This window comes from Plectropomus leopardus, chromosome 2, assembly GCF_026936395.1.
Source record: "Plectropomus leopardus strain MGB_pleo_1.0 chromosome 2, ASM2693639v1, whole genome shotgun sequence".
In the NCBI taxonomy this organism is placed as follows: Eukaryota; Metazoa; Chordata; class Actinopteri; order Perciformes; family Serranidae; genus Plectropomus; species Plectropomus leopardus.
In genome coordinates, this window is record NC_142177.1 from 26217050 (window position 1) to 26232314 (window position 15265).

A 15265-nucleotide genomic window follows, 5' to 3' on the forward strand; every position below is an offset into this window, starting at 1 on the left:
ACACCACACTGTCCAATCAGGATCCAGGACACATAATAGCTTGTCAGAGGTTCAGGAGTGAAGTGCTCAACAAGGGGTGAATATGTGAGGGTTTCCCTTGCTAACAAGTAAAACATATGACCGTTCAGAGACGGGCACTGTTGACAGCTATCAATGCACGACTTACCAGTTAGGTTCAATTATCTAAAACAATCCTGCAATAACTCCTACAATTCTTATGGGTTTAATGTTCAGTTTCTTGTTCACAGGGATTTAAAGAAATTATGTTTTAATTTAAGTAATTCACACCAAAAACTAAACTGTATAAAGCATCTCTCAACAGACTTCACAGTAAAATGTGTGTATTGGTGTTTCTGAAGTAGTCAAAGTGTAATCATATATTTGCACAGCAGCAAAAAAAGCAAAACAAAAACAAAAACAGAAATAGGTAGGATCACAGTACATTCAGTAAATATAGAGAGAGCATTGCAATGTTGTACCTTGTTCCCATTGTTATTAGCAGGTGCATGCAGGTTTTTTTTAAACACGGTTAAACCTGCTAAATATGAGCGATTGGCTATATTCCCAATGCCACTGAACTCACCTCTGGAGAGCGAGTTGGCCTTTTCTGTCAGCTGGCGTGTGTGCGTGTGTGTTGTTTTGTTTATAGTGTATCCGTGCAACATCACGGACAGGCAGGAGTACAGGTAAACCGTAAACAGCATCAGGAACACAGATCTTTAAAAACTTTTCAGTCTTTACCTCTCTTTAAATATCACTTGCTTGTTTAGTCTCTCTTTCAAACTCGGTGCAGACTAATTTGGAACAATGTCTTAGCGCTGCGTCAGTGGACACAGAGAGAAATTAGTGACGGCACGTCATTGCATCTCACGGGTTAGGCCCATTTCACACTGATGAAATTACCACGTTCACTTGGGTGTTGCGTTTCCATCAATGATAAAAACGCATGTCTACTGCAGTCATTTGACCAGAGTGTGAATGTCGATCGTATGCATTCCCATTGCATTTAAAAGCCTGATGTAAGCGGGTGTTAGCCAGGTTTTTTTGCAGTGGGAATGACGCTTTGCATTGAAATGTTTCTTAACCCTTTGAAACCTGAACAAATTGGCTTGATGTCTTTCAAAAGTATGGGAAGAAAGCAATGAACAACTTGAGGAGAAATTACCAAAAAATTAGCAAAATTTAGTAAAAAATTAGTAAATTACACAAAAATTAGCATGAAAAGAAAAGAGAAAGGAAGGTAAAACAAACAAAGGAAATTAGTTGATAGGAGGTTTCTTGTCACTTTTTCCTCACTTATTTTTTCTTTTAAATTCTAATTTTACTTATGTCTTGCAATTTGCAGGACATTTCTTGCCAACCCATGCTTCGAAAGAAATCAAACCAATGTACTCAGGTTCAAAATTTTAAATACATGTGAAAGGCATCGGGACAAGAAAAGTGATGTCGGTCCAGGTTTCAAAGGGTTAAACAACCAGATAATCAGTGGAATGACGGCTGCAGCACAGAAATAAAACTCGACTCTGTCCTTTCCCCTCTCTGCTCTCTCAGTTCATTAGGTCCACATGATCAAAGCCTATTTCTCTTGACAGAACTTCAAACAGCTTGAAATCAGGATGGGATTGGATTACAAACAGAGGTGAACCTCTCTATCTCTTCATTTCCCTCTCCCTTTCTCCCCCCTCCCCTTCAGATACTTAAAAAAAGGATGAGTTTGAGCATGTCCTCTTCTATCTCTGCAAAGCAGCAAAGTGATTATTTTTGGCTGGGTTCCTCAGTAACCTGAACTTGGCCCACTGGGTTGCCTTTATTGTTTAAATCCACAGAGGTTTTAGGCTTTAAATACTTAAAAGGACATACGAGAAAACTCCTCAACAAAAGTTCTTGCCTATGTGAGCTGAACTTTTTAACCGGATGTTAGATTGGTTTGATCTCTGACATAGAGAGGAAGGGAGCGAGAGACAGACGGACAAAGACAATTTGACAAAAGTACAGTACATGGCTTTGAGGAGGTTTTCAACCTTGTTTATTTTCTACAGCTCAGCTGCAAAAAGGGACAGTCAGCATTCCCCTGCACCCATCCCTGCCAGGCCTACAACTGATAGCAGCTTTACAGAGAGAGAAAGGGAGAGCTGGAGAGAGAGATGAATAAAACAGCAAAGACAGAGGAGAGCAGAGTGATGAAGACTCTGGGGACAAATCAATCACACAACTGGATAAAAACATTATCATATAATTTCCAAAAATGTAATCAGCAGCACAGTTTACTGTGGTTGGGTAATAAAATTATTTGAAAAATGAGAGGAATTAACTGGCAGGGAATTGCAAGAGATTGGAGCAATTGTTTAACCCTTTGAAACCTAACCAGATTGTTTTGGTTTCTTTCAAAAACATAGGGGGAAGGCAATAACCTACTAGAAAGACATGGCCCAAGAAGAAGCAAAACCTTCAAAAAAAGTTACAAGAAAATTGCCTGAAAATAAGCGCAAACTACACTAGAAATCTCTATGTATTTATTTTATTATACTTTTTTCTGTACCATTATTTTAAGCATAAAATTATTATAATTACAAAGATAATTTTCTGGACATTTTTTTTACCTTTTTTGGACTGTTTTCTAATGATCCTCCCCTCTTTTTTTGAAACAAATTTTAACAAATTTTTAGGTGACTTTTTTGTTATTTGTGGGGCATTTCTACCCAAGTTGGTCACTGCCTTTTTTTGCTTTGTTTTCAAAAGAAACCAAACTAATTTGCTCAGTTTTCAGAGGGTCATAAAGCTTGTTAGAGACGTCTGAATACAGCTCAAGAAAACTGATACTAATCCGGGTTTCAAAGGGTTATAATGCTGCACATTTAGTGGCATTGTAGATAAGCAAATCAATGGACTTTCTTCACGAGTTACTGTGACAACAATGCAACTACATGATACTCTGTAGGATATACTGGGTGACTACATGGTTTGACTCCTGTCCTTCTTTCCTGACCTGCTACCTGGTATGATAGGCGCTGACTACCAGTACCTCAAGGCCAACGACAGTATTTGATTTCATTATTCGTTTCCCAGAACTACTTCACATTTACAACCAATTTTCAATATGCAAAGCTATTCCATCCATCCACTAAAGACTGCAACATACGGGATACAGAAAGAGAAGGTAATAGGGGCCAAACAGATAAAAAAAGATCGGATTAAAGGCACTTTTCCTTTATATTTACCAAATTAATGCCAGAATTGCTGTGACCAGAACCCCATTAACAGACAAGCAATTACTATCAAACTTACTTTTTTATAACGGCACAGGGGCGTCCAAACTTTTTTTAATGGGGTCCAGATAAGATAATGTGAAAAATACCTGGGGGCCACCTGCTTTTTGCATCAAATGGGTTATTTAAAAAAAAAATCCAATACAGATTTGACAAACACAATTGCTTCATTGTTCAGTGAAAAGTATTCAACTTTCCATCGCTCCTGAGAGTCGCGGTCCTCACTGTCGACTTTATGCCTCTTTGCTGTGGTCATGTCTGCTATCTAGCAGGAAATGTCTGCTGGCAGATAACCATTGTGTTTGTTTGTTAACATCTGTTTATGAAAACCAGGGGATTCCTACAGCTTAAAGGAGGATTTAAGAGTTTAAGACTTTTTAATGCCACTTGAAAATAAATTGAAGACAGATTTTACAAAAATAAATTAAAGAAAAACAAAAACATTAACGGACATGTATTACTTGGGGTTGGGGAGAATTTTGCCCAAATATTCACTCAAAAAACATGGTTTTGTGGTGACATTGATGTGGGAAGCATGAAGTAAATTTGTAATTTTACACTAAAAAAAAAAATATTCGACATGCCTTCTTTGCATTTTTAAGACTTTTAAAACAAACTTTAAATGTTTTAATTCCAAATAAGGCCTTATTTTTAGATTAATGAATTATAGGACTTTTAAGACTTTCAAATACCCGTGGGAACCATGATGAAAACACATCTCCAAACTATGGTGGGACCATATATAGTCCATTTTGAATGTAAAGTTGAGGCTCTTTTAAAATTGGTTCAAGGGCCACAATTGGCTCCCAGGCTGGACTTTGGACATGCCTGCTAACTGGTTCTTTTCACCATTTCATTTTGCATTAATGCAGGAGAAAAGTCAAGAGGCAACCTAGCGAAGATAATCCACTTATCACTAAACTCTATCAGTCAATCTGCCCCTAAAGAAAATAGAAATCAACGAATTTGTTCCATTTATCTTGTTTCTTGCTTATTATGGCATTGACAAAATACGTACTGTATGTCACTTCACATCCTTCCACAAATTGACCTAAACCTGAAACAAATCATTAAAACAAAGAACACTTGGGGAGTCAAGACAGTGAAAGTTTCAACTATGCCACATATAATATTAACACATCTAACACTTACTCAAGGAATAACTAGTCATGTGTCACATCTGCACTTGCTAATAAACGCTAATGACGATAAAAGCATGAAAGCTTCAGAATAGATCTGAAGCTCTTGGGACAATAAACCAATGTGTGTGAGCATGTATATGTGCATTTGTCTGGGAATGTATTTGAGTACAACTGCTCAAGCATACAATAACAAGTCAGCACACCCACAATATCACAAAGCTCCTCCAACCCCGTTCTTGGCTCAACATGTTTGAACACGAAGGGCTTTTCTTTCACTCTTTTTACTGGCTGGCTCTTTTCCCTCTACTTTTATCTTTGTTTTCTTATCGCGAGGCACATGATGGAGTCACATTTTAGCTCAGTCAGCTAAAAACAGGGCACACACAAAACCAGAAAAACCAATGGATGGGCTAATCTTGCAGAGATGTGCTTCCAGAGATAGACATAAAGCATTGTGTCTAAAGCCATTATGTACAAGAGACACCCAGAGGATATAAGGGTATAGGAATAGCACTAAAAGTAGTTCCCTCCCTTCTTCACTCCTGTAATTTACTTCACTGAGATAGACACGATGAAACCTGAGAATGATGAAGCTTTGCAGTGACACAGTGAACCTTTCTGATTGGCTTCAATCCCACGCCAGAGGCAGTCTTACTTGCTGCACTATCACTGCACTAAAAACTGAGCTTTACTGTCACTGAAACTTCACAAAAATGGCATGTGTGCTCCAACTAATGGGCAAAACTTGAAAAGTTACATGCCTAAAGAAAGAACTTGGGGCAAAATGATTTGTCAAACAGAAATTACAGCAACATAACACTCCCCCTTTCCCCCACAAAGCATTAGAAACATTAAAAAAGTAATACTCTGTTGACAGAAACCATAATCACATGCTCAAACACTTAAAGAAAAACTTGTTCTCGCTACCTGCTCCTGTGAAATTGTACTTGGCCACCTGCCTTAACACCTCTCTGACCCTCCTTGCAAATCTGAAAATGGTTTTCGGTTGCAAAGTCTTAGTAGGAGCGCTATTAAAAGTTCATTATATGTGACATGTAGAAAGGAGCTGCTAACTGTGGCGCAGCAGCAGTATGAGAAAAGTAGGCTAATGCACAGCAGAGAGGGGGAAAAGAGATAAAAAGGAAACAGGCTGAACAATTTGTCAGGAAAATGTTTTTCTTTTTTAATTTTTATCAACCTTGGATGGAGATCATCTGTCACTACTTTAACCAACAATCCTATCAGTCAATTCTAACATCTTTCCTTATGATTTCTGTGCAATAAGTTCTTGCTTAAAAAGATATCAGTTGCAGTTTGCATCAAAAAAAGTAGGCTTTTTTTCCCTTTTGAATGCCTGAGTCAATTCTGCATCAGGGTTGGACATTAGCAACAACATATGCAAGTGGCTGCAAGATTTGTCTCACTCACCAGCCGAAAAACCCCAAACGGTAAACTATTAAGTGGCTGGTAGATTTTGGGATCCACCAGGTGGATAAAAAAAAATAATCCAGCCCTGTTCAGTATGTTGCAACATGAATCAGGAGCAGAGGGACGGAGAACGGAGCTTGTATTTAGCCCCAAGAAAGGCTGGATGATATTACGTCTGACATGAGAGTACTAACTTGCAGAGCAAAGTTAAACTACTTCAAAGTCAGTCATTTTGTAAATATAAAGTACTCTACCAAATTCTCAGGCCAACTTAAACTATGTTATTTTAGCAAGGTTATAATGATAATGATATATATTTCTCAGTAGTCACTTTACTAAAATACAACCAGAAAATGCAGGGAATATGTGCACATCAATAAAAGATGCAAATGTTAAAAAAACAAAGCAACTTTAACAGGCAACAGATTAAATTATTAGTGTGACCTCCCTTTCTCTTGGACAGAAAAATATGAGATTTACAATGCCAATCCTCTGGTACACCTGAGGAATATTTAAGAAAACTTCAAAGTAGTCTGCCCTAGACAGTTCAAGAGGTGCTACGTGTAAAGGGAGGTCACACTAAATATTGACTTCAGTCTGAAGAAGCCATTTTATTGTGATTTTGTTTGTATCTTAATAAATAGACCGAGAAATAAGTATATATATATCCTCACTGCAACTTAGCTAAACAATCTACGGTGGCCTGCTTTATGCATTCATGACATAACCTGAAATCCTACTCTGCTTGTGCTAGAAATGTAAAGACCACACAGAGAAGACAGGAGCAAAGATAAGAGAGGATAAACAGCCCTTATCGGACACACACTGGGTCAAATCACTAAACAACACTGTGTCAATCCTTTAGACTTTGTCACAGTCTGATTCAACTGGAGGCAGACATTTAACCACAAATATCCCAAAGTTGCAATTATTCATCCTCTTGCAAAGAATGCAAGAAGATGAATAATAGGAAGCTGCATAACTGAGCAGTTAATAATATAGAGTTGAGTCAGCCATAGGAGGAGAAATTCACACACAACTTACTGTCTGTTAGTCAGCCTTTGATCTCAATCATTAGCCACATCCTCATTTGGAAGAGCGATCAATAACAGCACAGAAAACGATAGGACTGGCTTATAAACACTTGCAGTTGTTTTCAGATAACGAGCAAACACTGTTAGCGTAACTTAAAAGTGAAATTTGAAGCTAACAGCTACGTTGCTAACGGTTAAAACAACGTTAAACGAGAATAAACAAGCGTTGGCACCGTGTTCAAAACGTTGAAAAGTTATCGCCGATTTAAAGTCAATACATTTACAAGTTAAAACTCAATGAGTCAACGCGGACGTTAAACTTTTAAAGGTTTCTCCGCAACGCTTGTGGAAATAGCGTTAGCGTTAACAGCTAACGTTTGCTAAAAAAGTTGAGTGAAAACTTCGTCGCTTTACTCACAACGCAAACGGCCACAAACAAACATTTTTACCTTCGTAGCAGAGGATGCCAATGTTGTTGTTCATCTTGTCCAGATACTGGTAGTTCAACAGGTCCATTTTCGTTAGTAGCATTTATCGAGTTTTTACAACAACACAAAAAAGACCAGCTTTTTTCCCCTTCTTCTTCTTCTTCTTCTTCTTCTCTCAAGCGACGGTCAAAAAGCTAAAGGCCCAGCCTCCAACTTTCCAGAAACCCCCTTTAATAAAATAAAACCCCGCGGAGAATATTGACACCGTGTTCAGGGTACTTTTTTGTCAAATTGATATGAATGTATCGCGGCGATAAAGAGAAAAAAAGAGAATAGCGTCAGTTCTCCTCACAGCCAGCTGTAAGTCGACTGCACTGACACGCAGGCTATGCTTGGTATGACTCCTATGCTGCACCAGTGGTTTCCTCTGGAGCTGGGAGCGCGCACTGGGCATGCTCGTTAAATCCCTGGAGCGCCTCAAATATCAGGGATGTTTTACGCGCAAGATCAGCCTCTCCAAGCACACCCAGAGACCCAAAGAGCTGCACTAATCCCATATTAAATTTATAGGCAGGTATAAAGTATTAAAAAAGTGTAACAAATAATAATCATGTAGTTTTATCACAGTATATAGTACAGAGAAGCCACCGGAATATTTCTAAAAGAAAACTAAAAACTTATCTCGTCACTTTAGCCTTTAACTAGCTTTGACTTGACCCTTTGAAACCTGAGCTAACTGCTTTGGTTTCTTTTCAATACATGGGGAGGAAAGGTGATGACTCATTTGGCAAGAAGTATCTCACAAATTGCATTAAATTAGTTAAAGGTGACAAGATTAGACCTAAAAAAAATGTTTTGGAAAAGGGGGAGTATTATTTAAAAATAAGAATAAAATAAACAATAGGAAAAAATGTCCAGAAAATTGTGTTTGTAAATATCATAACTATATATTTAAAATTCTGTTACACAAATTATATACATATGCATACACACATGCACACACATATATACTGTATGTATATGTAAATTTAGATAGAGATCAGTTGCTCAGGTTTCAAAGTGTTAACTGCTTTTCATTTTGTGATTTTATGTACTTTATACACTCTATTTTTAGCTTTATTTTTAGTAATAATATCTCAGTAGGTTTTATCTTATGTTATGCATTCTGTCGATTCTATTTTTATTCTTACTTCTATCTTACTTGCTTGTACTATGTGAAGACTCAATTCTATTAATTGTAATCTGATCTTATCTTATTTTTACATGCAGTTTTTATTATGTCTTTATGTCTTCTATGTTTTTTCATGTGAAGCACTTGGTGCATGTTACAACTTTTTATTAAAGCCAGAAACTAAAAACAGAAACTATCATTGGATTTTTAAATTTCCAATGATAATTTTGAAAGACAAATGCTTCTGAAAGAAAATAATAACCAAATGTGAGATTAAAATATTGATATTTCATCAAAACCACTTTATTCTATGTTTCACTAAGGTAAGTTTTACATTTTAAAGATCTAATAACTAGTTTTTGATGAAAGCAGGGTCAGAAAATCTCAGAAAGAATTTGAGCCAGGTTTCTTACAAGAACAAATATATATATATAGCAGATGAAGGACTTTCTTTATTTGATTATGACCCCATAAGGAATATAGAAATAGCTGCACATGTATAAGGAAAAATAGTAGATCTTTATATTCTTTGTGTAACATGGCAAAAAAGTCTGCATAAACTGGTGGGAAAATGCTGATATAAAAAGTTAGGCCCAGTTAAAGCTCCTCAGTTTCAGAGTGGTTCTCTCCTGCCCCCTGGTGCCTGACATCGGCTATACACCAGATTTTGTCTTGAAGGGAACTGATGTGAAAAAATCAGCAGGAAAATGGGATGAAAGAGGGAAAAGGTATAGAATGTGACTGTAATCATATTACATGGTCTTTGTGGAAAGCGCAGAGAACTGTTTCCTCTGGGTATTTGAGTGAGAACATAATGAGCAGGGTGTGGCTGTGCTTCAGTTTATACACAAACACACATTAGCTGTGTGTGTTTTCGTGTGACACATACCCGCAAAACACACAGGCCCGGGAATGAGAGGCGTCATGAAAAGCTCAGAGAAAATAGTTAATACCTGCGATGTCAAGCTCAATCGGTTAGATCCAGTTTTGAAGGCAAAATGAAATATGTCCTCAAAGCAGAAATGACATATAAAGAAAGAAAATGTGAAATCCAGTCTCCTGCCCTTTGATATGGTAAGATTTTTGTGATCAAATGCATCCAAGAAAGAACAAGGAAAAACAGCAAGAGAGATAATAAATTATGAGCAAACTAAAGGAAGAGATAAAGCTTTCAGTAAATTGGATTTACTTTTACACCCAGGACTACGACACTGACTGCTTACAACATTTATCAGTCAAAGTTGTGGATTATTTGCTGACTTCTGTTTCACTAAAAAAGGCCTCTCCTAACTTCTAACAGCCCAAAATGGGATTAACAGACTAATTATACAGAGAACTTCAACCCCCGCCTCTCTCGTGTACAAACGCAAGCCACAACTACAAAACAAACACAAAGACAGTATGGATGCATCTATTTACACATGCACATCTACCCTACCTACCCCTAACACCTCCCCCTCATTCTCGAACACTCACAAGCACACAAGCACACACACACACACACGCACACAAAAGGCCTCTTCCCTCCTCCTCCCCCTGTAACGGTGGCTCAGAACTAAAGGAACATGGCTCTTGTCTCATTGGATCCCCATTGTTTCCAGTTTCTCTCTCTCTCTCTCTCTCACACACAGACACACACACACACACACACACACAGTGCAGACAGAGAGTCCATTCAGTGTGACTGCCTCTACTACAGCTGGTGCTGCAGGTCACAACTATCTACGGGTTAAACTCAAAGCACTGCATCTTTAATAGTTAGAGGATGAAATTTGTTTCTCAACTCATTTTGTATCATGTGAAGCAACATGCAAAAAAAAAGGTGTTACAGGAAGTTAAAATTAAATTGCTGAAGGCTTTATAAAGTTCCAGATAGTTCAATGTCACAACTTTCCAGGAGCAAGCATAGACCACAAAGCTGTGATGAGAGAGCTCAGCCGGTTCAGGTGGCACACACGGTGTATCCACGCACACAAACAAATGCCATGCAAACATCCTCACACATTTTCAAACTGCTGGGTAATTCATTTCACAGTGGAGGATAAAAGACAGACAGTGAGAGAACAGTGCCCCCATATGGCCTTTGGACCAGTGTGCTGACAGATAATAAATGTGCTGGAATATTAAACCTTTTTAAAAACTGCCATTCATAACAGGAAGTAGAAAGTAGAGGGCTGAAGAAACTTTTAAAACCATAGGGGTTTTTTTTGTTGCTTTATTTATACAAAAAGTGCAATTTTAAAGGGTTTTTTTTCAGAAGAGAAAGTTTAATATTAATATAGCGTGTTACAACTATAATATAAATTATAGTAACATACATATAATTCAGCCTTTAATTAAACCAGTCTAGTTTGAGTCTAGTTTCAAGTTAGTTTAGAGACTTATTATGCTAATATGTTACATCATATTCAATATTATATTAATAAAATGTAATGATAACATCAGTCTGGTGTTCACTGTTGACTTGTACCTCTGCTGCTATTAATCAGACTCGTGGCACTTTAACTGGACTGCTGTCTCTTTACCTTGTCGTTTTTGTCTCCATATGTTCTTGCGTATATATTTTTTCTTTTAGTTGTTTATTTTTATTACTTTATCATTTTTATTTCTATTAATACTGTAAAAGGCAGCTTAAATGTCCCATCTCAAGTCTGAACTGTCAACCACCTGTTTTAAGGTCCTAAATTGCCTAAAATGGACCTAGTCTGTCTTTCTCAATTTTGCCCAGACTTTGTGTCTCTTGTGCAGTGAATGAGACAAATCAGGAGAGAATCAACTACGACCCTCTCCTCTATATTTATAATAAACGGGCATGCTTATATTAAATACACTGCCATCACAGATAAAAAAGACACAAAAATAATTTTTACATGATCAATTAGGGCTAGGTAATATGTGGGAAATCAAAATTGCATTTTTTTTTAACCAAATACCTTGATATTGACATTACAGCTTTATCGTAGGGTTAACTATTAGTGCCTTCACAAAACATTTACACAATGACATTTTTGATAAATAATCACCAGTAACATGACCACCAATATGATGAGTTATTGGCAGAGCTCTGCATCAAGTGAGGTAACCAGCCGGTGACCTGCCAAAAAGGAAACTCATAGGTGGTATTTTTCTTTTCTTCATTTTATTTCCAGGTTTTGTTCTGGGTAAAAAAGAACATGCCAGTTGGATCACAGTTGTTGGATGATCAATATATTAAAATAAAATGAGAATAAGAATTGCATTTAATCTAATGTTAAATGTTTCAGTCCTCTGACTGTGATGTGTTGGCTCTGTTTTTCTGTGTCTGCTGGATTATGACAGTTGCTTAAATCAGATGCGTAATTTATAGGCATGTACACACACAAGCCACAGCTACAAACGTTTGCTTTAAAAATTAATCTCTTAATTTCAAATATATAAAATGTTCAAATATGATAAGTTTAAACTTGCCGCCTGACCGAATTATTTTAACAGCGCATGGTTATTATAGTATTTGTGGTTTCAGGTTGGGCCGAGGATCTTGCGTCAGCAGGTTGGATTGCTGGAACTAATTCGTCATAAGTGCGGGTGGCAGGGCGGATGCGGATGCGGAGGCAAATAATAGAACAGTTAGAATAGGCCGCTAAGAAAAATTACACCTTTTTTACTGCAATTCAGCCTTTAAATCCAGGAAAAGACAACATTTATGATATTACGATGTGCAAATTCTAATATATCTCGTCACATATCACAATATCAGTGTACTAGGCTATATATTGCTCAGCCCAAATATCAATTAAAATAATCATTTACCAAGTACAACATATCATATATAAAACATATTTCTTCTACAAAGTGCTTCATGTCTAACTCAACAATTAACTGACGCTTACTTTTGGGAACGTCTGTGTCAGATTAGATTGGTTTTGCTGCCAGCTGTTAGCGGCAAATTTTATTTCCCTCTGGCTGCTACATTTGCTACATTATTCTCATGTGTCTTGCAATTATCACAAACACACAGTTATTACTTAAAAGGGGAAACAGTCTCTCACACAGTGTCTTTGTTCTGGGTGGCATGCTGTAAGACTGAATAAGTACACTAAGGAGATTAATGGTTACACAACAAGTTGGTGAAATTCCACCTCGTTCTTCCATAGGAACAAGTCGTTACACATAACTTAGCCGACTGTGGTAATAACCTTTTCTCCTCACTGTTTCCCCAAATTGCTTTCTTCAGCATGACTCAGACGTAAGGAGCTCGCTGTGGGGCTGATGACCCATACTGATGTCAGCTGTAGGAAAAGGCAGGCTGTGGCATCACTGCTGGTATAAAAAATTCACATAATTGAATAAAAAGTTCTGTAGAAAAGCACCACTGGCTCACTTAACCTCATTTTACTGATGAATAATTCATCTAGTATAGACATGAGCTGGTTTTTATGATGTCCTTTGTCCGTACAACATAAATTAGAGCTGCTCAGAGTTCGTTCATCAGGTTTGATTTCTACTCCGGAGCACTTAAATACACTTTAAAATAAAATAGGTTTAGGATCTATGAATGCACCCTCCCATTTACCCATTCATTTCATGGTGTGGGTATCCACTACCCTTCATCTCTGCCTTCCTGTCATTATCCCTCTTACTTCCTGCCTGTCTGTTTATTTATCTAATCTATCATGCCAAACAGCTACCACACCTACTAAATCCCCTGCAGCGTTGTGTGTGTCTCTGAACAGGTCTGGGCTTCTCTGGGGAGTGGGTGTGTCTGGATAACAACACCGCACAAGCCAGGTGGTGATTCATCCTAATGCTTTATTAACACGCTCTGGTGTTGTGACACAAACACTGACAGAATAATAGACTGTAGGATGATGGCTGAGTGGGAAAAAAAACTTGCTTCTCATCTTTCCTGCTTCCTACCTTCCATGAAGTCAGTCTTTACATTTATTTATTTATTTATTTAACTCAACTAACTTTATGACTCCTTGAAAATTAAAAAAAGAGAAAAAACTTTGCTGTACCTTTCTCAAGTTGGCTTTAAACTTTATCATAAATACCATCTTTAATGAGCCGAGGTGTAAGAGTAACTTTCTCTTTGGCAGAGATCAAAGGTCAAATCCTCGATTACTTTGTGGCGCCCTCTGTTGAAATGCCACCACATGATATAAGCTTTGTTTACATGGTGACATCATGCATCAAAGACATTTTTCCCCTTTGAAATTTGCTGTCTCAGCTCCTGGCGTCAGGGCTGTTACTCAACTGTGACTTTCACACAAACCTTAAAGCCGTAAAAGGTTTGATTACACATATAATGTCTGCAAACACCTGTAGGACAGACCTGTATTACAAGTTATGAAACTGTGCTGCTCCACAATTTCTAAAACATCAATACGTTAACGTTTTTAAATATTTATAATGATTCCTCACCCCAGCAAACAAAAAGAAGTTCTGCTTTCTGTAAAGACGTCGTTATTATAACACTCAAAGGAAAACTTACACAGCAGCAACGAGACACCAAAATGTTCCCGTGAGTGTTTGGTTAAAAAAGATCCTCAACAAACCAAGAAGGGGAAATATCAGGTTACTACTCTGAAACAATGACAACAACAGGTGATTGTGTGGAGGTGAAGCTATTTGTCATTTCGCAACCTTTACGTGTGTGTGTGTGTGTGTGTGTGTGTGTGTGTGTGTGTGTGTGTGTGCGTGTGAGATAATGAAAATCTTTCAGACATTAACCAGTCTTAGGTTTTGTTTAACATGAACCATTATGTCATTGTTTTTCTTGCAAAACCAAGTGCAGACTACTACTAAGTCAGATGCTTACTGAGCTAGAGGTCAATTTCTAATACCTTTCAACCCTATTTACACATTTTTTTAAAATCAAGAATATGCAGCGAAGGCGTGTTTCTAGTATGATATATAGAAATTATAAAAAAATCAAAAATACATACAGTATCTTTCCTGTCCTATATCTGCATTCTGCCAGTTGCAAACTAGTTAGTCATATTTAGATTTTCTTAACGTGGTAACAAAACAGAACTTGCAGATCTCCTAACTTCATCATTGTCATGAACAAGTCAAGTCAGACTAACTTGGTTTACTGACGTGGCTAACAGAAAGAACAAGGTAAATTCACTTGTCATTTTCGAACTGCAACAACTTCACAGAATTAAGTAAATACAGCTAAATTTCAAGTAAACATAACTCTTTGATATAAAGTAAACACAAATTAAGATTTGCGGTTGTTTTTACTTTCCTTTTTCGAGGTGATCGGTCTCCAAGATTATTTTAAGTAAGATCAACTTCTCAGATTTTACAGTGTCAGTGACCCTCTATTTAATCGTAAATGGAGTAGCTCAAAGCTGGACATTGGTATGACATCGATTACTGATAAGTGTGATAACAACCTCTGAGATCTGTTCATATAAACGCTGATATCTTGATATTATTTTTCTAAGTCTTATTGAAGTCCAAAGCTGTGATCAGTGTACAGCAGCTTTTAACCACAACCAGAGTCCGCACATTTTCTCCAGCTGGAATGTGGACCACATGGACACATGGCAACGTGTTCTCTCAGAGCCAACACGTCATCTGTGTCCTACAGCCCGTCTGTTTGTTGAGCAAACTGTCTCACTCTGCTCTCAAACTGACCTGCTGTCTATCTGCTCTTTTTTCCGGTCCTCTCATATGTCTGCACTCATTTAACCCAGCTCTTCTCTCACAATTCAACATCAGGCCTCGGCAGCCTTTGTTAAATGTCCATCCTGAACCTATTTTTTCTCTCTCAGTTTCTTATCATAAGTGCTCTCGCTTAGTTTGC

The 15265-nt window shown here is 37.5% G+C and overlaps 1 protein-coding gene across 2 annotated transcripts in view; it reads right to left on the reverse strand.

The window, feature by feature from the left end:
- Positions 1–15265, reverse strand: part of vgll4b (vestigial-like family member 4b) — a 52144-nt gene that overhangs the window by 22183 nt on the left and 14696 nt on the right. The window contains exon 1 of one of the 2 annotated variants that reach the window (XM_042506363.2): positions 7320–7717. The exons of the other annotated variant lie outside the window; for it this stretch is intronic. Coding sequence (XP_042362297.1) covers positions 7320–7401 — 82 coding nt within the window. The 5' untranslated portion in view covers positions 7402–7717. Of the gene's footprint in view, positions 1–7319; positions 7718–15265 lie in introns of those variants that run through there. 2 annotated transcript variants of the gene reach the window in all.